A 25,166-nucleotide genomic window follows, 5' to 3' on the forward strand; every position below is an offset into this window, starting at 1 on the left:
ATGGTACTGCGCGTAGTACTGTCAGACAGCAATAAGCCTTGGAGGGCCTGTATTCCTGCTTGGCAGGATGGAAGTTTTCACTTCGATCGTAAGCATCAGTATCTTACAGGCTAGCAAAGAGACATTCCTAATGTATTTGACAGACAATACAAGGGGTCGCACTTTCCTTGGCGTTGCTAGTAACTATTTTACGTGGATGGGTTCGACTCGGCTTAGAGCAGCGCGCTCTTACGGCTCCTGATTATCTGGTATGGTGTGGATGGATGTTCATTTTGGGCTGATTTATTTGCTCAATTAAAGCTTTGAACCTTGGAACAGATCATCCTGTCGAATCGGCAACAGGTTACACTGATTCTGTCGAATATTTAAAGGTACGTGCTGTAGGAGTGGTATTTTATATTAATTCAGAAACACACGCTCAAATAATGAACGATATGGACAATGACTAACTTATATCAGACTGTCTTTATAGGATGTTATTTTTTCGATATAGTACTCTATTGGCCCAAGGCTTCAATTATTGTCTTCTCTTGGTGGCTAATCCCACGAAGCTTCCGGCGTTTAAGGCTAGCACTATATTTTACCACAGGATTTGTGGCCGCGGCTTTCCTTGTATCAGTATTGACTGATACTTTACACACACGCCCTATATCGAACAATTGGTGAGGAGCCCATTTGTATAGGAGCACGTCTGTATGCTAACAGTTCGATGTCTTCAGGTCGCTCGAGAACCAGTTAGAATCTATTTGGAACTCTGTTACTGACTTTACCGTCAACTGGGCATTAAATATCTCTACTGATATATCACGTACGTTGATTATGATTTACTTGTTGCAAGGCCCCGCCTAACTGATTATCTGACTATTAGTCTTCTGCCTCCCCTTCTTTGTCCTCAACTCTTTGAAGCTTCACCGGCGGCAAAGGATAGGCCGGCGTCTTCTCCTTAGGACTGATAACAATGCTAATCAGCACTGCCTGCTTTGTTGCATATATTGTAACAGATTATAAACTGGATGACCCTTCAGGCAGTACGTCTCTAATCGCTTTTCACTATTCTAGCATCAACTGCAAAAGGATTATTCTAACGTTTATATACTACCATTTCTACAGATGCATGGTGCACTATCGAAATGTGTACTGCAGTGATCGTTGTCTCTCTCCCTGGACTTAAAAGCCTTTTCGTACAATCGAAGTCCCCCGGAAATACATCAGACCGTAGTACCAACGGTTACATTCATACGTCCTCACGTCAACCATCTAGCAATAGGTCCTTTGCATCACGGGCCCGTATTGATGAGGAAGCGTTGGGTGACGAACTAGAGCTGATCTCTTATGGCCGGAATTCGGCACTAGCTACAACCAGAACGCCCAATGAAACGCGGAAACCGGATATCGAGGGAACTGTCGTGGTTACCACTGATTTCACAGTCACCCGAGAATTGTCTGGCGGTCCCAACTAGCTCGCTTCTGGAAACCTCGATTTCCATTAAAGCAGCACATATCCCTTAGCTGTGTAGAACCTGTTGCCGGGTCCTACAGAGGGTTATAGCTAGTTAGAGTGCATTAGAATAAAGGTATCTAATACATTCCTATTCTTGCCTACAATCAAAGCACCAAAAATGCCTCTAGCTATGAATGACTACATATCAACATGATCATCCTCCTTTCACCCGTAAACCAAAACATCTCACAGTTTTGAAATGTTCGAAGTATGACAGCAACTAAGATACCCTGAGTCTCTTTGCTGGAATAAAGAGGGAGGACGAAGGCCATCGGAAACCTGATTGAGCAGCAAAATGTAAACCTGGGCTAGAGAGTTAGACCCCGGTTTCTGATCATGGCCCGGTCACTTAGTTACGCGCGATGAGATGATAGGGAACTTATCATGGGGCTGATGTTCGGTAGGTTTAGAGGTGCGGAGGTGCTGGTAAAGAAGCTGAAATCGGCTTCTCTTGAAATAAAAACCTGGCCATTAGTACTTTCCGTCTATCTCGAATAAATACTTAAGTACAAAGTACTGGATTAAGGCTAGAGGGATTTAGGGCAGCTTATTAACCTTAGGGTCACGACGTTCTATGCAAAGGGGTTGAACATCATAGCCTCGGTCTGGCGCAGGAAAACGGAGTCGGGAGGTGTTATCTGTTCAATTCTTTGCAAAAACCATTTAGACAATTATCAGGGTAGCGTCTCAGAGCCTACAGCGCACCAGGCTTCTGCGTACGCCCCAATAAATAGCTTATAGGTTCTCCTTGTTTGCGTTAACACGAGTGTCTGCCCGGCAGGCAAGATACAATCTCTCGCCATAAACAATAGAGCTACCCCAACCATAACCTGTCAGTAGCATTATTGTGAAAATTACCTTGGCCCTTTTCGTTTGCACTCCAAAGATGCTTGCATTTCACCCACCAGAAGAGTGCCACTAGGAACGCAATCAAGGGTATGGCACCCCCAAGAACAGCAGCAAAGCCCCAGTAGTATCCCGAATTGAAGTGATCTCTATAAAATGCCGCATTCTCAAAGTCCATATAGCCACCTATGCCTGGCATGCTAAGAGCGGAGGATTTGCAGTAGCAGTTGTTCATCACACCTGTGAGCTTCAAGGATCATGGTTAGCGACCGTTCCATTCCGCGGATAGATAAGCTATTAGCTGCGTACCTGAGCTCCTGTTATCCCAATAAGAGAGATAATAGCCAGACCGTTAGAGAAATGTAAGATCCATCTCACACATTTTGACGGCTCCATCGAGAGGTGAATAAACCAGCTGATCGAACTTAGAATACCAAAGAGCAGATAGCTCAGCGATCGGCATCCTAGGCCAACTGTCGGGGAGCAGAAGGCAACCATGAAAGCCATCATGATCTCGCACCATACGAGGAGGAAAGACAATACCGCAACGACATACCATGACCTCGGCTTCCGTCGACTCAGGTTTATGGCTGTCTTTCTAGCATAAAATAGGAGATCATTGTCTCCTAGATGGTTAAACTCTACGCCATCTGTGGCCACTAAAACGGCATGGACAAGTCCACAGTACTTGAGTTGCCGTCCCTGTCCAATAAATTCCCCAACGTGGTTCCACAGGTGGTTTTGTTCCTGAGCTTCGTTCCGAGCCTGATGGTTGACTTGCGCGCGTCCTAAGTCCCGCAATTCGAACTGGTTTAGTTGAGGAGGGGGTTGCTCAGCGACTTGCACATTCTCTTCTGGTAAGCCCTGTGGGCGCCACCATCTAATGTTGTCAATCGTCTGTGTATCCTCAGGGTCTTCAGCTCGCTGGTAAACAATTTGTCTCGGGTTATCTCCTTTAGCCCAGCTCATGACTGCATCAACATTGAATAGCCAACGCGATATTAGCTCACTAAGATTGATTAGCATGAAACACCACAATGAAGTTCTGCAAGAAATCTACCCTGAGCGATCTGCCGATATTGGATTCCTGTCGACGATGGTGAAGATGACGAGCGGGGGAAGCCAGCTAAGCAGGAGTCCAAAGGATAGGGCAAATGGTGTATTGTCATCCCCTAGCTCGGCAAAGGTTAAGACAAGGGAGAAAACAAAAGCGACAAGAAAAGTCCCAAGGCTTGCCAGAGTAGGAATGACGCCTTTGCGGCGAAACATCCGCAGTTGGTGGGCAAGGTCCGAGAGGAGTTGCCGAGTGTGTCTGACATCGGATTCGTCTTGGACTGAGAGTGGTCGGAAAAGGCCGTAAATAAGGACATTGAGCATTCTGGTAGGTTGACTGTCTCTAGGGTTGTTAAAGGGAACGTGTGTCTCTAGACCATCAAACTGATTTAGAACGCTTAGGACGTAGAGGGCATTGCTATAGTGACGAGTTATCCAGTTGTCAAAGCCGACACCGCGGACTCTTCGATGACAATTCCTGATTCCTCGAAAGTTGAATATGGTTGCAGTTAGGGCAGTCTGAGGCGATCCTAGCCAGTTTGAAGCCGCCGCCAGAGTTTTTGAGACCTTTTTCTCATGCAATGACTCCCATGGAAGACTGAAAAGGATGGCCAGGGGAAACACCCAGGTAGCAGCAACACTGAGAGCTTGCGGCGCTTCAAAGGTGTCGATGGGATCGCCACAGATTTTTCGGCACCCTATGGTAGGACTCAGTCAGGATTTGACTCATTTTAATTGGTATTTTAACATTACCATCTAAAGTCAATGACAGGTAGTCGGGCCTATGGAAGGATGGATGCAGCCCGGGAACAGGACCATGGTATAGAAATTGTGAGATGTTGTCCTTTGTAATCGAGTCGTGGACGAGAGTTCCATTTCTGATTCTCTCGACCCTTATCTTGCACTCAGTCCAGTTGTACGCTTTGACAAACGAACTCTGGAAGAGAAGAGTAAGTAAGAGCGGCACATGCCTCCAGGTGACCTTCATGGTAGATTACGCTCAGGGGATATCTTGAAGAATGTTATGGCAGGAGAAGCCAGATGGGGACAATACTGGAGACTGCGGGAAGGAACATGATTTATCTGCTTCTTATAATAACGCACAGCTTGCTGACTGACGGCGGCGTGCAGAATGGTGAGCTTGGGCGTCCGCATTTCTTCGTATAAGAGTCTGCCTAGCATGACACTTGGCTGATATGCACTTCGACACTGAGGAGCTTTTACATAACAAGACAAAGTTACGCAAGTAAGATCAATAGAATAACCTGGCTCGAAGCGCCATCTCCTGCTTAGCCTCCATCGCCTACCATTGTCAGGGACAGGAAAGTGAGAATAAAGTGCCTGATACATCAGAATCTGTAAATTCAGCTCACTCCTTCCCATTCATTTAACAACAGGCTGTGATTGTAATATGACAGATCATTCTAAGGCGTTTGTCGGTGTGTCGATGCGTTAAATGGTGGTACGAGGGGCGTTAATGACTAGTTCACCGACCAGCTATGCCAGGATAATAGCGCCACAAGGCGTCGGTAATAATCACGCTCGTCCCTTTCCACGGGGTTGAAAACACCTACAACCCCTCCAGCCGTCATTTTCCTGTGAAGCCACCCACTCCTCCAGGTTCTCCCAGTGGCGTCAGCTGCGGCTGTCGTGGGGTGAGGAAACTCGAACATCCTATTGCTGGGCGACCTTTCTTTTGTTGGGCCCCTAACATCATCTTACTAAGCCTCTGCATCTCGCATGCAAATACTTGTTGACGACAATCTGCGCTCGCACTAATGATGGTCCTTGGAACCGTGTATGTCACTGATTGCGGACACGCTGTTGCAATCAGAGCCCTACTTAAGAGAATTGTCAACCGCAGACATCTACATTTTCAACAACCATCAGACTACAACAACAGAATGACATCCCCTGCCGCACTCTCATGTCAACAAGAGTAGATCGGTCCATGGGTAACGTTCAGGACTTGTTCGAACAGACGACAGTTATTGAGCTGCCCTTGTAAACTTGCAGCTCATCACCTCAGCTCAACAAAGGTAATACGAAATACGGCTTGCAAAGTGCATAGCTAGTTTTTCATTACTGCAGGTTTGCATTTTAGGCAGTACTAGTTTAAAAAAAGTTAGGCAATATCAGTCGAGAACATATTTTCTTTTGCCACTTTATCTACACTTTCTGTTACAACTTATAAAACAACAAATCGGTATATAATATGTAAGGAAAGAAACTAGTCTAGGCTATGGCCGATACTTGTAATATAGTAAGAGGTTTCCTTCTTTAAGGGAAAATCGGTAATATACCATCTGCCCATAAATAAGGGATCTCCGCGGAGCCGGAGAATCTGCCGGAGGACAACTTAATACTGACAAAGTATGCGGGGCTCGACATGCCACGTTACAGCTAATGACAGCCAATAATTGCCTATTCATTCCCAAAGTTCAAATTACTAGCCTATGATATTAGTGTCTCACAAATGTCACTATACAGCACACGGCCCTGAGCATCTGTTACGTAATTAGCTGCCTACTTTCAAGCCTCTCTATGCAGAGTAATATTTATCAGATTCTGCCTTGCTCACGATATCGAAGGGGCTGTTGTGGCTGCTGCCGGTTTGCCGAGCCGTTTTCATGCCTTCGACAGAGCTTGCATTAAAGCCGTAAACAGCAATAGACGGAGGTTCTTTTCTATTTCCTCAAGAGCTTTATAAATTCTCTAAACCGGTCGGTAATGCAGAGAGTTTCGGGTCTGCTATGATTAAGGCAGAGCTTTGTAACGCCTCCACAGCTGTGCATATTAGCTTCGATATATGGACGTCACCGAATCGCTTTGTAATTATGGCTGTATTTGCACACGCTATCACTCAGATAGGGCATCAGCAATCCCATATTCTGGCTTTGCGTCTCCAATCTAGTGGTTATAGCGGCGAGAACCTTGCATTGCCTTTCTTACTTGCCACGAAATTCCTCATATTTCTGATCAATATTATACAATTTTGATGACTAGTGATCAAAACACACCGACGCTCCAAGGCCGCTACGAGCTCGACGTCGTTTTCGTTGGCATTTTGAGCTAGAAGCAACAATAGTATCGGTTTCTTCTCCTTGCTACTTGTTCATTATGACTTTGTTGTCTCGAATTGCAATACGACTATCATCCAATTTACAAACACACAAAAACTACTTCGTGTTTAGCTATTTCATGCTGTTATAACCTAACTCATAGCTAATTAAGCTTCTTGAATAGGGCCCTTCCTTCCATCTCACCAGTAGGTCGGTTGACCCAGTCCACCTGCATTCCAACCACCTTTCCATTACTCCCGATCTCGAAATCTCCAGCTACGAACTCGACTATATACCCTGGATTCTCCAAAAAAAGGCAGGTAGATAATCCAATAGTCACCGGAAACGTGATGCAGCCTCACCTGGTATTTCCATGTCATGTCGTGGCGGTCTGCTACAAGAATTTTCTCTTCTGATCTATCAGGGTGATGTTCTCCCCGTAACGTAATTCGTCCATACCCTGGGTCGTAGTATATGCCTTGCAAGTCCGCGATGTTCACAGTAGGGGGCAAGGCGGCTTAGGACGATCAGGGTAGATAATATCAACGGACTCATCTGCAAAAGGGGCTAATTGCTTCATCATCTTTTGGTATCTTTCTTAGTTAGTAAATATTTCGTAGGACAATGGAAGGCGTGTCAAACTTAGACTTGACATCAGAACGCTCGTTCTCTGGGATTTTGAGTCGGTCCTGAATCAACTTCCATGCCAGGATTCCTGCACTGCATTTGAAGTAAGGGCCGTGTTCGCGAACGCAACGACGCCATACCTGATTTCAGGCAACCAATAGACCTGGGCTCCATAGGCGTGCACCCCTCCGCTGTGAGTTTATGTAACATGCCCCTTAAAGAGGCTGCGGTGCCAGCCAAGTCTTGAAGACGACATTATCAGCTTAACTAACGGGTTTATTCTGGTGTGCTTAAACCGTACAATCACTACTGCTACCTGATCCTACGACCAGACCATGTGAGGCTGACGATCCTGACCTAGCTGGGCTTCTTCATTAACCGCCATCTTGAGGCTTTATGTGGTCTCTTTGCTGCTTACGGTAAATAGACCGACATTACTGTTCTGTCCTTTGGATTGCTTCTCAAGTAGGACATGGGTGCTATAGCTGAAGCTCTTTCTTAAAGTATGGCAAAGGAACTATGGCATAACATACAAGACAATGCGGATTGCTGGCTTGATGGGCATGCGTGTCTCGAGCAGCGGAGAGACGCTAGATCTCTCCACTAGACCACGTGCAGAAAGACTGTGACACTATCATTGCCGACGCCAATGGATCGCAGAGCGTCGTCAAAAAGGATCCCATGAAATCGATATTCTGATAGACGAGGAGAGTGGTATCAAAAACGACCTAATTACCATTCAACCAATGACTGAGTGGTGGATGTATGAGCTGGAGGCATTTCAGGGCGAGGGCGATGAATACTGGGACGCTATCAACGAGGACGATTGGAAACCCTCCGGCTGGCAGCTATACTCGGAAATGCTTAATCACCGCCAACCATCTTGTAAGCGGATAGAGGTGCAAATATTAGAAGGCGGAAGTGCTCTATGTACAGCTGCAATCCGTGCAAATGGCAGAACTATTTGGTTATGAGCAGAAGGGCACCTGTCAATGCGGGCGACAGACACTATGGGTACGGTCTGCGCGATTGCTACAGGATAAGTCAAATTGTTGCTACCTCGCCTATACCTAGTCACCCCTCTTGAATAGGACCTTCTCCTCAAACGCATTGTAAACTCGACTAAACCAGTCCATCAGCAATCAAACAGTCTCCTAGAATCTCTGATATTAGATTTCTCAGCTAGGAAGTTGAGAATGTATGCTAGATTCTTTTTTTTTTTTTTTAAAAAAAAAGTAGGTAAATAACCTAACAGTCACCAGAGATATGGGATACTCGGTTGGACGCGCTAATCTTTCCTAGCCTGTTCTTGCTAGCCTGCTGTTATCGGCATTCTTGGTTTCCTAGCTCACTCTTAAGAAGCTGGAAATATTGACTAGGGTAGCGTACGTTGGCGTCTGATCTAGTAAGACCGGTATCAGAGTTGATACTATACTGCCATCATGTCATGTCCAGCCATTTTTAGAGTCCTTTAACTCTTGTTTGTAAACGTCTCCTTCATTTCTTCTGGCCACCAGATCATACAAGCGATCAGAACCCCATCGCCGCCGGCCTCCTTCTTCCCCTGGCTATTCACTTTGCCCTCGCCCACCCTAATATCTTCTACCAGCTCGAAACCATGCCGAAGAAACTGATTCATTGAGTACCGGGAAGTAGCCTCAAGCCATACTGGCTTAGCAACCCTGCGCGCCTCTTCCATCAAGTACTTTATCATGGCGCTCAGGAGACCTTGCTTGCGGTGCGAGGCCTCGGTTGCTGTGAGTAGGACATAGAAGCAATCACGGATACGTGACTTGGGGAGGACCTTAAGCTTGATCTTGTCGACATACTTGAGGTATTGGATGAGGAGGCGCTAACACAAAATGAGTTATTGTAATGGCAATAAACAGGATACAGATACGTACATAAGTTGGTTTCAACCCTCCAGACAAGGTCGCTGGGATACCACCAGACAAGATAATAGATCTCAGACCATCATAATTCTGTCCCGGTTCCGAGACAACCATCATGGAACCCCAGTCCATGGCATCGAGGATGTATCCGCCGCATATGGGAGCGGATTTGATAACAGGTCTGAGAAAGACATGGAGGCGCTCCTCTCGCTCGTCATCGTCTTTGTGCTCCATGAACATCCATGCGAACAACGGATCGCTACGGAATGCTGGGACAGCAATCTCATGAGCGCACTGCCACGCTTCGACGTTGTCTGTGTCGCTGGTTAACGCCCCGTTTCGTTCAATGTGAATAGGTGCATGCCTTTCCGGTGAAGTCGGACTTTATGCTCCGAACTCCTAGACTCAGACATTGTCACGATGATATAATGACAACTCTGTCAAGAGCTGAGGCGGATATTGGCTGATTTAAATCGAGCCTTCTTAGAAATAATGCTAGAGCACGATTAGGTAATAGTGATTTTAGTTATTATTTAGTATGACAACCAGTTATGGGGCATTGAATTAAGCATAGAAGGAGGTTTTCATTAAGCCTTGTGTTTTCTAGATTATTATCTGAAGCGAGCCCCTTTTATGAATGGCCTGTCTTAGCTTCACACAGGGGAGATGCTGTTCGGAGAATTACGGTCCGTCCGATATGAGCCGCGGTTTTCCCGACACTCAGCTAGAGAACCAGTCTCGCCAATATTTCGGTTGGTCGAGAAGTGATTGAGGCCTCTTGGCCGAATCTGACAGCAACTACCATTATAGTTAATAACCTTTAATCTGAGCAAGAGGAATTATTATTATAGCCAGTATTGTTCCTCCCTATTAATACAGACCTTAAAGGAAGGAGAATTATTTTAATAGGTAGAATATTAAAACTAATACGTATTTAATATAAGTAATATAATTAATAATAAAAGTAAATCAAGTAAGTATTTTAGCTATTGATTTAACTAATATAAACTTAATAAAGTTTATAGTGTGTTTTATGTTTTCCTGTGGTCTTTGTTTTGGCCTGACTGCTGCTTACGGCTGCGTGAAGAATGGCTAATCTTGGGTATTCTTTGTATTTTAGTAGTATGGGAGACTACTCCGATGGGTGTGATGTCTCGCCGCTCACATCTCACTTGGCTCATTTCCAAAGGCCTTCCTTCGCCCACACCCGGATATCATCCCCCAGCCCTGGGCCCTGCTCAACCTTGATCGCATTTTTAGTGGCAAGCACCAGGCACTCAAAGAACATTTTAGTAGCCTCGGCCTTGGTGGTCCGATGTTCGGGGAGCAGGTCTTGGAAGACGACAGACGCGGTCGCTCTCCTGCCGGGGCTGCTCGCAGCTTCAGGACCGAATTGGTCTCGTAGAATGTGGATGGCGTGCTCGGTAGGTATCGAGATAGGGGGTTGTTCGGCGGGGGAAGCCAGAGGGGCAGTGATCTCCTCGAAGGTGGGGATTTCAAAAGTCGTTTCTTCACCGGCCATGGTCTCGTCGCCAAGTTCTAGGCGTGGTGACTTTGAAACGCCGTATTCGGGCCCAACTTCAGGGACTTCAATAGGGCGCTTCCGCTTTAGTTCTGTCGATGCTTGAATAGCATCTAGAGAGAGCATCCCTCGTAGTTCGGGTGCCCACGCGGAGCTTCGTCCTTCCATCATAATAGAGGAAATGAAACCACCGCTTTTTTGCATATCTAACAAAGTGGCCAAGAAAGGGTCCCGAGGGAGGAATGCCGTAGGTTTAGTAATGTTGTCACGGTTAGCTTGTTGCTCCCGAATTTGGGCACTGGATAGAGTAATCTCCTCATCGGGGACCAAAACTTTCTGTTTCTTGGTGCGTTGCTCAGGCCGTCGCATAACAACGTGTTCTTCTTCAGGCTCGTGGAGTTCAGCTTGGCGGATCGCGTCATACTCGGCCTCGACCTCCTGAGCAAGTGCTTCATCGATCTCGGAGAGAGGGGATTCGGTGATTCGAGCGCGACTGATGTCGGCCGGGTGGAACTCGAACTCCTCACCACCTATCGGAATCCCGGCTAACCCTAGTTCGAGAGACGGCTCGCGCTCAGCGTCCTCTCTCTCCGGCGGCATGGCTTCTAGCTCGCTAACCATTTCCTCCTCAATTGGGCGAGGAGCTGGCGCTTCTCGGCCAAGCTCAATACCAAAATCTAGTTCAAGATCAAGGCCTTCCATGGGCTCTAACACTTCCCCATGCAGGCCAAGGTCAGGACTAGGACCGAATTCTTCTGGTAAGTAAATGTCACGTAAGCTGACGCGACGCTTGCGGTTGATTGGGCTTATTTCTACCTCCTCTATCTGGGACAGAAGCCAGTTCACGTCCAGAGTAGGGGGTAGCTCGAAGCCGTCGTAAGGCGTCACCTTATCGGGAAGCGTGAGTGCTTCGCGTTCAGGAAGTTGTCGGCTGACAGGAAGATCATGCTCAGCGGTTGGTCGAAAGGCCTAGGCATTTTATTATATGATGTCGGAAGGAAGAGAGAATGCTATATACCGTCTTCATCCTTACCCAAGTATGGTCACAATCATCGAGCAAGTAGCGCGTTTTGCGCTGGTGAATTCGAACAACACCAAGTAGTAACTGACTGCTTAGTCGCAGGGCCATAGGCGCCTGGCTGGGTGTGATAATGACCGCTATACTATCGGCGATATTCGATTGCAGAATATGTTTCTTAGAGAGCTTGTGCTCGAAGGTAGCCGAAAGCCAGACGCTGGCAAGAGGCCCGCTTTTCCGGAGAAGAGTCTCGGAATAGAACATGGTGTATTGGAGCTTTTGGCGGGGCAGAAAGCACAGCAATAAGCACAGTAAGTAGATTCCGGTACGCGCTTAAAGCGGTAGCACGAGGCACAAAGCAAAAGGCGGTGATAAAAGAGATATTCTGGAGGCAAATATCTAGGTTGAAGGCGATTGGTGTGAATGGGGAATTTGGGACCTAAACATTAGAAATGAGTGCGCGAGGGAGAAGGCTTGGAGTCTTAATTGTTTTGCCCTAATGTTAATGCTATCACTAGGGGTAACATCTATTTGGGTTGGTTAAAGGCAGCTGGTGTCAAAACGATGGCTGGAAAGCCTGGCCTGCTGCAAGAAGTCCTTAGCGTTGCGCACCCAGCGGATAACATTATGTCACTTTGCCATCATTTCTGCAGCGGTCGGAGCTCAACAGTTGCTGTGGTGCCTGCTTGCCAGGTACGCTACTTCCATTTGTTTCTTTTCTTTTTTCTATCTTATTTTCTTCTACTTTTATTCTCTCTCCCATTCTTCTTTTTCTATTACCTTGCCCAATCTCCGTCTGCAATTGCCTTATCCCTCCTTCAGCATATCTACGCACCTTGAATTTTCATCCTTAATTCCTGTGTAATCCCGGGGGTTGGGGATACATTAAGGTTTGTTAGCTTGTCGATGCGCGTTACCCTGCAGCTAAGTTGGTTTCCTGTAATCTTCCGAGGGTCAATCGCGCCGTGTTCGCGTCATGTTCGCTTCCCGCGTCGCCGTTATACCGTCTTCGCGTTATCTAGCTTGAAAACCCGGCAATCTGGCGCCCAAGCATGGTTAAAAGACCGGAAATTAATAGGTCAAGTAGGACCGGGTTAAGGGATGGCGAATGTCTGTTTAGTTTTAGTAGCAGCAGGAATACATAATAAAACTACTTAAAAAATAGAAAGTTTGCTGTTATAAATAAATAAAATAGAAATTAGATTAGACAGTAGATTAAAATATATTTAAAATATTGATATAATTTGTCTCTAAAGAGTTCTCAAGGCTAGAGTTATATCACTATAAGGGCAATAGCTAATTAAAACGCACCAAGCAAAAGGTACTTCTGTTGCCACCTGGTCTGGGCGGCGCTGTTAATTGCGTTGCTTATTAGGGTCACCGGGTTAGGTAGCCAAGGCCAAGAAATTCAATAAGGTCATATGCGCCGGTCAGTAATAAGAAGAAGAAGTAACAGTTAATTTGGGGATTTGAGCAAAGCAATGATGCGGTTTGTAACTTGAAATACTGTTGGATTATTTATCGTGGACTAACCTAGGTAGGAAATTATGCACATTTCCTTCTCGCGTTCTAATTGGGCAGATATCCCTTAAATGATCTGTCGGAAGCCTTCGGCAATTGAGGGGATATGAATTTCACATGCTTCATATTTCTACAAGGCAGGTGAATACAAATATCAACAGCAAGAATCTTTACGGGGCACTCCATAATCCAAATGGAGTCTCTAAAATATCCCATATCTAATGCGTTAACGACGGCTCAGAAAGTAGCCATCAAGAATGTTCGAGTTTTCAATGGCGAGCAACTCACCGCGCCCACGTCAGTCGTGATTGATGGCGGAGTCATCGTATCAGATGCTACTGGAGCACAGGAGATTGACGGTGCCAACGGCGTTCTCATTCCGGGACTGATCGATTCGCACGTCCACCTTGAAGGCGAACGACATCTGCAACGAATGGCCGACTGGGGTGTAACCACAGCCTTGGGGATGGGAGAGTGGTGGCCAGAGAAGCTACACGCACTACGTAACCGTGAAGGCCTTACCGACATCCGAAGCGCATGTATTCCCGCGACAACGCCCGGAAGTCTTCACAGCAAGCTACTCCCAATTCCTCCAGAAACCCTCGTTTCCGGATCGGGAGATGCTTCGAGCTTTGTGAGAGACCGGCTAGCCGAGGGGGCAGACTACATCAAAGTTATTGCCGACCTTCCGGGGCCGGATCAGCCAACGCTGGATGCCCTGGTCTTTGCAGCTCATGAACAAGGGAAGCTCGTGATTACCCATGCAGCGACATATATTCCCTTCACAATGGCGCTTGAGGCAAGGTCAGACGTCATCACGCACGTCCCGCGGGATAAAGCACTTGACGATGAGTCTGTGGCGCGCATGATGACTGACAAGTCGGTATCCGTCCCTACCCTAACCATGATGGAAACTATGTGCAAGCCTCTAGGCTGGAGCGCCATAGTGCGACTGTTGCTTCAACCCTCACTCCTGTGGACCGTCATCAAGGGCAGGAGATGGTTTATCGGGACTGAATCGTACGAGCATTGCAAAGAGTCAGTTATGCGTCTATACAGTGCTGGTGTGCCTGTGTTGGTGGGGACAGATTCAAACGAGGAGGAAGACTCACCGTTTCAGATCCGCCACGGAGAGGCTTTACACCATGAATTAGAGCTCCTGGTTGAGGCCGGCATGTCGACGGTTGACGCCTTGCGGGCGGCAACGTCTCTACCCGCGAAGAGCTTCGGACTGAGTGATCGTGGGGTGATTGAGCCAGGAAAACGAGCCGACTTGGTGCTCCTCCGTGATAACCCCATCAACGACATTCGAGCAACGCGTTCAATCCAGCGAGTTTGGTGTGGGGGAATTGAACATATCAGAAACTAACTGCAATACTTCTTTGGTCGACTTAATTTTTATTCGGAAATTAACAGTAGCAAGTATTCTCTATCTATTCTCATTACTTCTAAGTCTCCTCAATATATCCTAAAGGCACTTCGTGGCACCATATTGGATTGCTCTGATGGAAAACGGCCGCGTATCTGCCATGTTGAAACAGGACATTGAGTCCATGTGGTGGGGTAAAACTAAAAGTAGGACTTCCGAGGAGGTCGCCAATACACTACTAGTTCCGCAAGCTAGACCTGATTGTCTCGGTGATTAGAAAGGGGGATGGAGCAGAGGGAGCGAGCTTCCCTCCTTCAACATCAAAGTAAACGGCTCTCGGAATAAGAGACCTGGCAAGCCGGAATAAGCAGACCAGGCTATAGAGATCGACAGCTTCGTTCATCCATAGGGCAAGGGAAAAAATGTCACCGTCAGGGGTATTGTAACTGCAGTAGAAACGACCGTTGCGACTAGTGATGGCAGCTGATATGCCACTTGCGAAGCCACCGGGAAATTCCGTGACAATAAACTTTGACTTGAAGAGAATTAAAGTTCAGGGAGTTTACTTCACCTTTCTACGTACAATCTCCACTTGCATGTCACTGTTAATTTTAGCCTTTCGACAAGTGCTTGATCTGTACTTATAAACCATCTCGCTGCCTGCATCAGAGTGGTAGAGGAGCGCAGCCTTATCTTTTATATACAATTCAGGGATGACCTGGAACAAAGTACAAAAGCTATGACCGTCAATTATCGAACTTGGGAGAACAGGTTCTCCTGGAGAGGATGACAAGTCTGTTAGTGACTGTAACATCAAGGGACTAGCTCCAGTCACTAGTGTCACCCTTCAGCCTTAGTCGAATATCTTCATGAAATTCGTTGGAGAACTTCAACGCGCTAGTAGACTTTCGGCTTTGGCATTGTAGATCCCCAACGGTATGATCGTCACCGATGGCGTGGGTGCGAGAATTTTAGCAACTCTTTGTTACAACACCGGCACCGAAGATCTCTATAGTTTATATCCTCCTTTTGGTGTTCCACTTAGCATCTCCACTCAAATCCTTCCTTTGTTAAGTTTGCCGCGTAATTATACCTATACTATTGAGTCATTAGCGCGGCAAGTACCGATAAGGGTTGTTGTTACGGCACTTGAGTTATCCAACGAAACGGTAACGCTATAAGAAACTAACCAAATAGCACCGAGATCTACGTGCTGAGTACTGCCTCTAATTTTCGCACTTCTCAAACTCAAAAGAGGAAGAAAGTTACAGGCCCTTGCTTGTTTAGCAAGATGCGGCATGGACTAACAAGCCGTCAGGGGGTCTTCTGTACATAATCTTTTCAATCCCCTCATGTTGACGCTCTTTATCCTTGCGTTTTCTCCAGTTCACGCTGCCCTCTGATTTTTGATGGGCTAAAGTGCTGAATCATACCCGTCCTGACTTGATGGTGCTTTTGATTGATATCTTATACATAGAGACAAAAATGGAGTCCAAACAGACTGATATCTGGGTGGTGCTCTTTGTCACGTTTGCAGCGGCGACTATCATCACAATACTCCGCCTACTGAGTCGTAGACTCAAGAGAAATTCTCTGTCATGGGATGACTATTTTGCGCTCTGCGGTTATGTACGTCTTTGCTACTGCGTTGACTTGTAAAGCAACCAAATTGCTAACTCTTACAGGCCATTTCCATTGGTTGGATCATTATTATCCCTTACTGTAGGTTCATCTGCGCATGTCGACTGACCAATTGGCTAACAAGACTGGAAAGGGATCAACCGCGGCCTTGGACTTCATATCATGGATGTTGTGGATGTCAAAGGCATAACGCTTGACAAAGCACTCTACGAAAGCAAGCTCGTGCTCTTTGTTGCAGAGCTTTTCTATGCTTTCGGCCTCTTCTTTGCCAAGGTCTCTATCTTAAGTCTGTACTGGCGTATGTTTTGCGTCACGAATATTAGACTTCCAATTCAAATTCTATTTGGATGTTCTATAACATGGATTATCTTCCGAGTAAGTACTCTACTCTCTTGACCAGGAATTGAATCTAATAATTATTACAAGCTTTTTATGGGGATATTTCATTGCGTCCCCGTACAGGCTTTCTGGGACTCTACTGCCGGCGGGTACTGCGCCATCGAGGACAAAAAGTTCTTCTTCGGCACTACTTTAGTTCATAATATTATTGATATCGCCATCTTGATTCTGCCTATGTTGGAGATTGGAAAGCTGCAGCTGCCTACTCTGCAAAAGGCTGGCATTATGATTATGTTCACGTTCGGTTTCTTGTAAGCGGCCTTTACTACATATGCTCATTGATGGACTTGCTAATAATTGAAGTATTTGCGCGGCCGGCATTCGGTTAATTGTCGCAGCTAGAGTGTTTGACGACACATCACCAGATCTGACGTGGAATATAGTAACAATCGTTATTTGGGCAACAGTCGAGGTGAACCTTATTAATGTTTCTGGTAGGTTTTACTCTCGAGGCTCAGCATAAATGCGATAGAATAACTAACATTATTTTACAGCTTCTCTCCCTGTAATCCGTCCAGCGTGTACCTTTATCTTTACCTGCACAAACCCAAAAACAGTCACTGGCGCAAGCTCAAACAGCTACGGAAACTCGTATAGCCGCAGTCAAAGGAAGCAGTCCATTCGCCTCGATACCATAAGCATGAGTGCTCCCAACGACGAGTCTAGTTCAACCCACCAGCTGGCCGTTTCAGATGATGGTAGTGGTCGCGGCTTAGTATCCGACTTTGAGAGCCATGCAGCCGATCGATATCACCCAAGTGGCATCAAATACACGTCAACTCTCACGGGGCAGAGTGGAGCTGGAGCTGGAGGGTTTGGGTCAGACCTGAGTCAAGTTTCCATCACGAATGAGATGATAGTAGATGGTTCCAAGCAACCCTGATCAGGCAGCTTGGAAACAGTGTGAAGGAGAAAAGCAATCACCAAAGTTTAGAGTTATTTATATTACAATTTAAATATAAGTAGTTAGTAAACACTCTAATAGGAGGAAATGTAACTGCACGATTACATTCTGAAGTCTGCTATTAAGATACCCTCGTACCTTAGTATAGTGTAATTGGGAAAGAGACTGGGTTATTTTATTAGCAAGGTACTTTAAAATTGCAGAGGGGGACAAGCAGAAACATGTCCCCGCGCATATATAGGACTTATAATTATTTTTTTATAATATGTTAATTATAGTAAGACGAAATTCCCTTCTAAAATAATAATAAATTTCTAATAATATATATAATAAGTATATAGATTAAAAGGTAAATAGATTAATCATACTATATACCTAGAGTTAAACCTTTAATATTTTTATAATATGCTATACAAAAGAATAAGGAAGTAGAAAAGACTTTTTATGAGGGGATATCTACTACAATTGCCCACAGCGAAGGAAAGCTAAAGTAAAAAAGAGACAATGGACCGACAAGGATGGTGATGAGCTATTAGAGTTACTAACCAGCATATGCATGTCACCAATGCTATGATAGCTGCGAGGGCCAAGCCACTCTTCTTGAAGAGGAAGGATAGAGACATTCTCCTGATCCACAAACTGTAAGTCATGAATCGCGCCAAAACTAAAAAGGTACCAGGGTTGACTTGGGTATCGTAACGCTTTTCTCCAAGCCATGGCTCCACTATGTACATTACTCGACGTCGCACTAAGCATGCTTAAAGGGTTAGAATAAATGTTAAGTTTGAATTGCAAGAGTACTACGCTATCGCGTATTTTATCGTCTCAGCCTAGTAGTTAACTGGCACTGCTAGTAAAGTAATAATATGGCCAGGAGGTAATACGTTAATTAATTGCATAGGATGGGTTTTAGCATCTGGCTTTTAAACTTTACAGTATAATTAGAAAAAGAGACCTCGCGCTTGATCTTTCATATTATAGACCTTAAGATTAAGTTTGCAGCGCATCCCTTACAATACAGAAGACGCTGTAACGGGGATAAAAGGCACACTACAGAGGATGTGCAGGGTAGGAAGGTTGCACAGAGGTTACGTGTAGGGGAAGTGGTGTGTACACGAGGCAATTCTCTGCAGCCTTAGAGCGAAAAAGATTGCTTGAATTAATAGACTTGTCAGCGACGTCTTAAAGGTCGACGAGATTCGTTTCCAATGTGGTGATACCTCTTTTCCTTTCATCAATAAGGATGGATCTCTGTACTCCGAAGCGATTTACTATCTTGGTGGCTAGGAATAGCCTGGCTTACCCTTAAGGCCCAGAGTTGCCTAAGTAAATACTCTAATGAATAAGAATTATTTTAAATGTGAAACTCAACAGCCAAGGACTAGCACAAGTCTTGTTATTACCCACGGCATAGAACGTGACCCCGCTGTGCAGCCGAGACAAGCAAAATACTCCGGTGACAAAGGTGAGTGATATGACAATCACTCTACTTGTATACAGTCAGCATTTATCAGCCTGCACATACCGTATAGCTTCTTGGAAACTCCTATCAATGGCTAAATTTACTATAATGCGTACTGTAATACTAACGTGCATGTGACTAATCATGCATATCGCTTAGCAGGTGCTTATTAAGAAGGAAACTCGAACATCTATAACTACACACGAACCTCTAATGGCATTGGCCTGTGAACTGCCTATCATCCATTAAGACTTTCATACCGTTTCTCTGCTGCCCTCTTACCATGTCTTTCCAACTCTTCAACTACCCTGGCCAAGGCGTGGCCTTCTCTGACTTCGGTTACTACTCACAAGCTGTTAAAGTCGGCAACATTGTCAAGCTCTCTGGTCAAGGTGGCTGGAACGAGACCGGCGAGATTCCTTGCGTCATCGAGCAAGAGCTTGAGACCACCTACAACAACATCTTAAGAGCACTACAGTCAGTCAACTCTGAGCTTTCATTTGACGACGTCTACTTGGTGCGATCGTTTCACACCGACTTGCGATTCAGCTTTGAGCCACTGGTGCAGGTTTCAAAGCGCCGTTTCCCGAATCATCGGCCTACGTGGACGGCCGTCGAGGTTTCGAAGCTGGCATTAGACACTATGCATATCGAGGTTGAGATTGAGGCAGTACTGCCTGAGAAGAATGAACCTAGAACGGGAAATAACTAGGGGGTTCGGGTTACCATTAATAAGTGTTGTGTCAATTTGACAAGCCTGTGTAACGAATTGTATACTCATCTACGGCTAAATGAGAGTCCGGAACGAAGATCTTTGTGGATACGACTTGTATGTGACAAGATCGCTCAACAGGAGCTTGGAATACCTTCGGAAGAGACACAGTCTCATCAGCCTTGCTATGTTCGAAGGGACGAAGCTGCCGTTGGAGGAGCCGAAATTTACAATATGGCATGAACTTGATGACCGGGTTCTCAGGGCGTTGAATATATGAGTAGGGGGCAATTCAGTGGCTCTTGATCGTTCTATCTTTATATGGGCATATAAATGAATACCTTAAGCTAAACATATAGTACTGCAGCTGAGATCCATTCTATTTCTCAGACTTACCGTTCTCTTCATTGGTTGCTTCGAGCTATTGATAACACCATTTTCTTTGAGCCATGTGACCCAGGCCTTGGCGCATCGACCCCAGTTTTTGATAAGTTAAATAGGAAGAGGAAGCTGAGATAGCTGCAGCGGTGTTGGAGGTAGTGTATTGATTGCTAAAGCAGATAGGAAGAGTGATGCCTGGGCAGTGAATATCAACTCATGTTCCAGTGAATCCCCAATCCCAAGATTCTTCTGTAATCCTTAGATATGTCAGATATAGGAAGCAAGTATGGCAAGATAGGAGTTAGTTACTTTGTTATATAGGAGGAAATGCTGAATATATATAGTTATGCTAACCAAGACTTCTAATCTGTCTTGCATAAAATGCAGCGCATTAATATACTTCTGAATTGCCACAAGAGCAGACAACTTCTATATATACCTAAGGCATTTACGTCAATGCCTTTAATTTCAAGCAGACATTTAACTATATCCTTATCACCAACCTTTACAGCTTGTATTAATGCTGTTTGTCTCTTAGCATTAAGGTAATTAGTATTAATAGTAAAGTTTTTTAATTAAATAATTTAAAATCTCTAATTTCTCTCTTTTAATACTTTATATTAATAATTTATAAGACTTAAGATATATTAAGTTAATATTAAGATAGTATGCGATTTCTAAAGGTATACCTATCTCTAATATGTTTTGTTGTTTTAGTCCTTTTTACTGAGAACGATGACATCCCCGCCCAAAATATCTAGATTTCCCCCATGACGATAATGACGTCAGATGCGGGGTTTGCAATAGCAAATATTAACTAATTAAGAGCCTGTATCTTCGCCAGGTGACCCTTACGTCTTTTAAAAGTAATAAATAGGGTAAATGGAAGTTAATCAAAAGAAGATTGTTTTTCCGCCTTGTTTCTTGCCGCTATCTTCCCTATTTACCACTATTTAATAGCAGGTACAGTCCTGGGCATTTACAGTTTTCTCTTCGCAATAACAAGCCTACTTCCAGGTCTAGGGTGGCGACATCCTAGTAGATCAATTTAACTTATAACCGGCCATGTTGTCGGAATTAGAAGCCTATTTCTACTTTGGCCGTGGGCCCTAAATGCACTTAACTCAAGTGAATAAAGTATTCAATATTGAAATGTGAGCCTGATGTATTAGGCCCTTATGTCCTTTATTAAGTTTTATCTAGACTGGCCCCTACCGGCCTAGCTAACTTCCTCATACACACCCATTAATTCTGAGCCACCCCATTCATCATACTCACGAGGTCAATGCGCGAGTCCGAGGGAGTGGAGTCTAAATCGATAGTTCGAAACCTCCGTCCTCCTACCTTCTGAAGCCGCCATACTTCCTTGTCCCCCAATTGAGCCATGATTTTGAGCCCGTGATAAATCGTCTTTGGGAAGGAGTTGGTATTTCTTCGGTAAATCTGAGAATGCTATCAGCCTATTTTGAATCTGAACAAACCTCCCTCTCACACCCAGGGACGATAGAATGTTGTCATAGGTTTCAAGGCCCTAAAGTACACAGTCGTTCATGATCGTGACATTTATACTGTGCGAGGTCACGTCTAAAATCCAAGGTTACTTTAGAAGAAGAAGAAGCTGCAAGTGTCCAAAGCTATAATAGCAACGGACTTTAGGTAGCAGTTACTCAGGTATATAATGGCTTTTATGCTACTTCGCTTGCCGACTCGGAGTAGACGCCTTAGTGTTAGATTAATTTATTGCTGGTAGAAGAATTTCGCGGCTTGTTGATTCTTAGAGATTCCGCAATATTGCTTGTAGTCTTCATGGACTTGTGCATGCCGCAGCTACTTAATTAGAGAATGCAGGTTAGAATTTTGCCATATTATGGAACGGAAGATGCGATGCCTTTCGCTGAGTCTACAATTACTCGCAGAATCACATGTGATACTTCATCCACACAATGTCTTGCCCAGTTACCCCAAGCGGTTAGTCAGGCCACCTGAGCCAAATTCCTTTATCTCATGATACCGTCTCATGATCAGTCCAGCTGCATGGAAACTAAAAAGCACACTCTATCCGTTGGGATATACAGGAAGTACAAGCTGTTTACAGACAAGGACTCCAGCTTATCTGATGTGTGTTATACCTCCTATATATTCCCAAGCACAAGTTGGAAAAGTGATCAACCAATATCATCGGCCATTTATTGCAGCGACATCATGCGGCCCGATCCTAGCATGAGTTCTTGACTTTTGCAAAAGAGAATAGTTGACGATACTGAAGAGTCTGTGACCCAAAATGCAACCCTGTGGCTGAACTAATGCATAATATGCGAGAGTGATGCTTCGATGACCGGTCTTGCCAATAGCGAGCGCATGCAACCACCACCCACTAGGAACAAGCATATAATCCCATCGTTTGCTCTTCGATTGTGAGATGCCTCCATCTGACTGACCTCCACTGCTTCATAAAACAAAACAGACAAGCTCAGGACCTTCTATAACGATCGATCGTCACCACGATGGGTGAAGGCGGAACACTTGCGCTCGTCAACGGCACACCATACAAATGGATCCGAAAAAATCAGAGCAGCTATCAGATGAACTCTTGGAACCTCCCTGAATGGCTCGACCCAGGTAGATGCCCAAGTTGAACAAACATACAAGGGACGACTAACCGTAGCACAGGCACTGTGTCAAGCAATTACGTTAAGTTCAATCAAGGCCTGTTCGTAGAGCGCTCAGACACCAGAGGTATTACTGCATATACTTTAGAAGGAACAGACTGCTCGTTTCGCATCCATGTCTCCGATGCTCCATCGCGAATCTGGGTGGAGCTTGTATCGTTTGAAGCAGTTAACAACCCAAGGGGTTCATCGATACAGTTAGGGTGGCGACATGATGGCATTGTAAGCTTCATACTTTCGGGAAAGAAAGGCAGCTTCCACACGACAAATCCTCCTGTCGGCTGGATGCACCAAAATCTTGCCACTTTAGGACCTCGACCGCTGTCACAAATTTGCATGCTTGGCAGCCATGACTCGGGCATGTCTTTTGTATCCCACAGTGACATACCAAGCGGGCTGATCGACGACTACGTGCTTTGCCAGGCCACTCCGGTTCACGGACAGCTTGCATACGGCGCTCGTTACTTCGATATTCGTCCTCAAATCTCTGGCGGTGGTTTCTGGACGGGTCACTACACGGGCAAGATTGGAGCCCGCGGGGAGTCACTGGCCAGCATCATCTCTGGTGTTAATTCGTTCCTGTCGCAATACCCAGAGCTGGTAATTCTTAATTTCTCACACACCCTCCAGACCGATGTCGGAGGTAATTGGAGGACATTCAATGATGATGAGTGGCGCAGACTTCTGGGCGAGTTGCTGAAGCTTGAGAACCGATATGTGGTACAAGACGAGAAGAAGGCGCAAGACCTAAGCCTTATTCCACTTAAGGATTTTATCGGCAACAGGCGTGGAGCGGTCGTCTGCGTCGTGGAAAATGAAGGTCTTGATATGAGAGACTTTAAGAACAAGGGGTTCTATAAGCCTTCACAGCTCAACGTTTACAACCAATACTCTAACACGGACGACGCAGTAGTCATGGTCAACGACCAGATCAAGAAAATGAAAGGACACATGCCTACTAAAGACAAACAGCTCTTTCTGTTATCCTGGACGTTGACACAGCAAGCCCCATCCTGGAACGGTAACCTTGTGGACTTTGTTACCAAGGTGGTCGCATTCCTGAAACCAATTAGAGTATTGGCATATACCTGCAACAAGGAATTGGTGACGCGTCTACTGCCTGTGGTTAACAATACTTCGTTTCCTAACGTTGTTTATATCGATTATGTTGATAACCTAGACTATGCCGCTCTTGTGGTGGCAGTCAACGATAAGGTATTTAACAATTGAGGACAGCATCTATACATAGATATACTATTTCTTTCACATACCCATAACCAGTCACATGAAGGGATGAAGTGCCATTTGTAACTCACAATCCTATGAGGACAAGAACCATAGGATCATTTAGCAGTGAATAATGCCCACTTCATTGATGCATTGTACTTGGGCAGATATCCCTGAACTAAGCTAGTGGGAGCCTTGTAATAATTGAGAGGATAATTCATATCCTTTTTAAACTTTGCAACTCTTGGCTCTAGTCGTTATAGGGTTCTACTCGTCGACATCCTTGTCAATAATAAAGACACGGCCAATCTTTGCAAAGTCCTCTTCCTCGCTCCGAGCTTTCACGTCTAACCCTTTGAAAACGTCGGTACTAACGACCAGGTTCGCGATGAAGAGAGCCTCATCGTTACCGACATTCTCAGAACGAACGTGGTGGCAGCCTGGAGCCTCATACCAGCTCTCACCTGGCCCGTACACCTTGGCACCACTATCATGCGTGCGTGTCTCACCCGTTGCCTGATCAACTTGGGTATGCACCATTTGGTTGAGAACATGACCTCGTATCACTGTTGCAACGATGGCGGCTCCAGCATGAGTGTGAGGGGGTGTAGCTAACCGGGTGTTAGTATTGCTTTATACAAGTTTCAAGGTAAATCTCTGAGTTCAAGCAAGTTCCCGCCATCGTAAAAGGTATGAAGGCAGAGACATAATATACTCACCAGCATTTGGAGGAGCTGTTATAAGCAGCCCAAGCCACGTGTTATTGGGCAAGTTGGGTGGTTGATGTACATGAGATACTGCAACACTCACAGTAGGTCGTCTGCACAAGGTATCAGCATGTTGCTTATAAGTGTTTCGCAGAATGCGTGACATCCTCTATAATTCCGTTAGCACATAGGTATAACACTTACCCGTCAACCGTCCACTGGCCGTCCTTTTTGACCACGTTTTGATCCTGCCACCGAAGATTGAAGTCGACGTTAGGGAAAGCCATGATAATGGTTCTACGTTGAGGGTGATTCTGGTCCTATTGTGTGGAATATGTTGGTTCTTATAAGAGAAGAACTGTTACTTTTATAATCATCAGGAAAGGATTTAATCCCATAATTATTCAACATCCCATTATCTTTTCCCCGCCACCCGTATCCGTAGACCAATTTTTCTCAGTGCCAATAGCAAGCATTGCAGGAGGTTGGTTTTCCTCACACAGTGTCGAGATGCTAAAGGTGGCTTAACGTGAGGGGAAGGTGTTGAGTCACAGAAGCAATCACAACTTTCAACCAGGTCACATAGCGTTACTTACTGCAGAATCACAAGCTGATGAGAGTCGGGTGAGCGGGGGTCCAAGACTGAAACAGAG

At 45.4% G+C, this 25,166-nt stretch overlaps 9 protein-coding genes across 9 annotated transcripts; 5 read left to right on the plus strand and 4 right to left on the minus strand.

The window, feature by feature from the left end:
- On the plus strand, positions 1-1,460 carry BKA55DRAFT_535667 (uncharacterized protein; the record flags this gene model as incomplete). The annotated part of the gene is made up of 5 exons (XM_046189724.1): positions 1-88; positions 319-371; positions 706-808; positions 1,002-1,028; positions 1,111-1,460. 5 exons carry the CDS (start codon positions 1-3, stop codon positions 1,458-1,460), a joined length of 621 nt encoding a protein of 206 aa, XP_046052508.1.
- Positions 1,461-2,136: 676 nt separating this feature from the next.
- BKA55DRAFT_672532 (uncharacterized protein) lies at positions 2,137-4,445 on the minus strand. The gene is made up of 4 exons (XM_046197997.1): positions 4,154-4,445; positions 3,408-4,098; positions 2,657-3,356; positions 2,137-2,594 (listed from the first exon to the last, which is right to left on the minus strand). Exons 1-4 carry the CDS (start codon positions 4,386-4,388, stop codon positions 2,316-2,318), a joined length of 1,905 nt encoding a protein of 634 aa, XP_046052509.1. The 5' UTR covers positions 4,389-4,445; the 3' UTR covers positions 2,137-2,315.
- Positions 4,446-8,560: 4,115 nt separating this feature from the next.
- On the minus strand, positions 8,561-9,095 carry BKA55DRAFT_590955 (uncharacterized protein; the record flags this gene model as incomplete). Its single annotated transcript, XM_046195167.1, has 2 exons — positions 8,561-8,941; positions 8,994-9,095. The coding sequence occupies 2 exons, from the start codon at positions 9,093-9,095 to the stop codon at positions 8,561-8,563; spliced, it is 483 nt and encodes a 160-aa protein (XP_046052510.1).
- Positions 9,096-9,966: 871 nt separating this feature from the next.
- Positions 9,967-12,009, minus strand: BKA55DRAFT_559484 (Rec8 like protein-domain-containing protein). The gene is made up of 2 exons (XM_046191985.1): positions 11,522-12,009; positions 9,967-11,472 (listed from the first exon to the last, which is right to left on the minus strand). The coding sequence occupies exons 1-2, from the start codon at positions 11,783-11,785 to the stop codon at positions 10,159-10,161; spliced, it is 1,578 nt and encodes a 525-aa protein (XP_046052511.1). The 5' UTR covers positions 11,786-12,009; the 3' UTR covers positions 9,967-10,158.
- Positions 12,010-13,152: 1,143 nt separating this feature from the next.
- BKA55DRAFT_636778 (hydrolase) lies at positions 13,153-14,411 on the plus strand (the record flags this gene model as incomplete). Its single annotated transcript, XM_046197036.1, has 2 exons — positions 13,153-13,960; positions 14,039-14,411. The coding sequence occupies exons 1-2, from the start codon at positions 13,236-13,238 to the stop codon at positions 14,409-14,411; spliced, it is 1,098 nt and encodes a 365-aa protein (XP_046052512.1). The 5' UTR covers positions 13,153-13,235.
- A 1,485-nt stretch (positions 14,412-15,896) lies between these two features.
- Positions 15,897-17,334, plus strand: BKA55DRAFT_590958 (uncharacterized protein; the record flags this gene model as incomplete). The annotated part of the gene is made up of 6 exons (XM_046195168.1): positions 15,897-16,040; positions 16,097-16,133; positions 16,186-16,427; positions 16,479-16,702; positions 16,755-16,885; positions 16,946-17,334. The coding sequence occupies 6 exons, from the start codon at positions 15,897-15,899 to the stop codon at positions 17,332-17,334; spliced, it is 1,167 nt and encodes a 388-aa protein (XP_046052513.1).
- Positions 17,335-19,100: 1,766 nt separating this feature from the next.
- BKA55DRAFT_590959 (endoribonuclease L-PSP) lies at positions 19,101-19,529 on the plus strand (the record flags this gene model as incomplete). Its single annotated transcript, XM_046195169.1, has 1 exon — positions 19,101-19,529. The coding sequence occupies one exon, from the start codon at positions 19,101-19,103 to the stop codon at positions 19,527-19,529; it is 429 nt and encodes a 142-aa protein (XP_046052514.1).
- A 2,885-nt stretch (positions 19,530-22,414) lies between these two features.
- On the plus strand, positions 22,415-23,809 carry BKA55DRAFT_535673 (PLC-like phosphodiesterase; the record flags this gene model as incomplete). The annotated part of the gene is made up of 2 exons (XM_046189725.1): positions 22,415-22,529; positions 22,581-23,809. The coding sequence occupies 2 exons, from the start codon at positions 22,415-22,417 to the stop codon at positions 23,807-23,809; spliced, it is 1,344 nt and encodes a 447-aa protein (XP_046052515.1).
- Positions 23,810-24,073: 264 nt separating this feature from the next.
- Positions 24,074-24,679, minus strand: BKA55DRAFT_505321 (uncharacterized protein; the record flags this gene model as incomplete). Its single annotated transcript, XM_046187176.1, has 3 exons — positions 24,074-24,310; positions 24,344-24,417; positions 24,526-24,679. The coding sequence occupies 3 exons, from the start codon at positions 24,677-24,679 to the stop codon at positions 24,074-24,076; spliced, it is 465 nt and encodes a 154-aa protein (XP_046052516.1).
- Positions 24,680-25,166: the final 487 nt, after the last annotated feature.

This window comes from Fusarium redolens (genome assembly GCF_020744475.1).
Source record: "Fusarium redolens strain MPI-CAGE-AT-0023 chromosome Unknown BKA55scaffold_4, whole genome shotgun sequence".
In the NCBI taxonomy this organism is placed as follows: Eukaryota; Fungi; Ascomycota; class Sordariomycetes; order Hypocreales; family Nectriaceae; genus Fusarium; species Fusarium redolens.

Coding starts and splice junctions, on each gene's coding strand:
- BKA55DRAFT_559484 (XM_046191985.1), bottom strand. CDS start 11,785: ATGTTCTATTCCGAGACTCTTCTCCGGAAAAGCGGGCCTCTTGCCAGC. Junction 11,473..11,521: donor CTTGGGTAAGGATGAAGACG/GTATATAGCATT, acceptor TAAAATGCCTAG/GCCTTTCGACCAACCGCTGA.
- BKA55DRAFT_672532 (XM_046197997.1), bottom strand. CDS start 4,388: ATGAAGGTCACCTGGAGGCATGTGCCGCTCTTACTTACTCTTCTCTTC. Junction 4,099..4,153: donor CCTGTCATTGACTTTAGATG/GTAATGTTAAAA, acceptor GTCCTACCATAG/GGTGCCGAAAAATCTGTGGC. Junction 3,357..3,407: donor ATATCGGCAGATCGCTCAGG/GTAGATTTCTTG, acceptor AATCAATCTTAG/TGAGCTAATATCGCGTTGGC.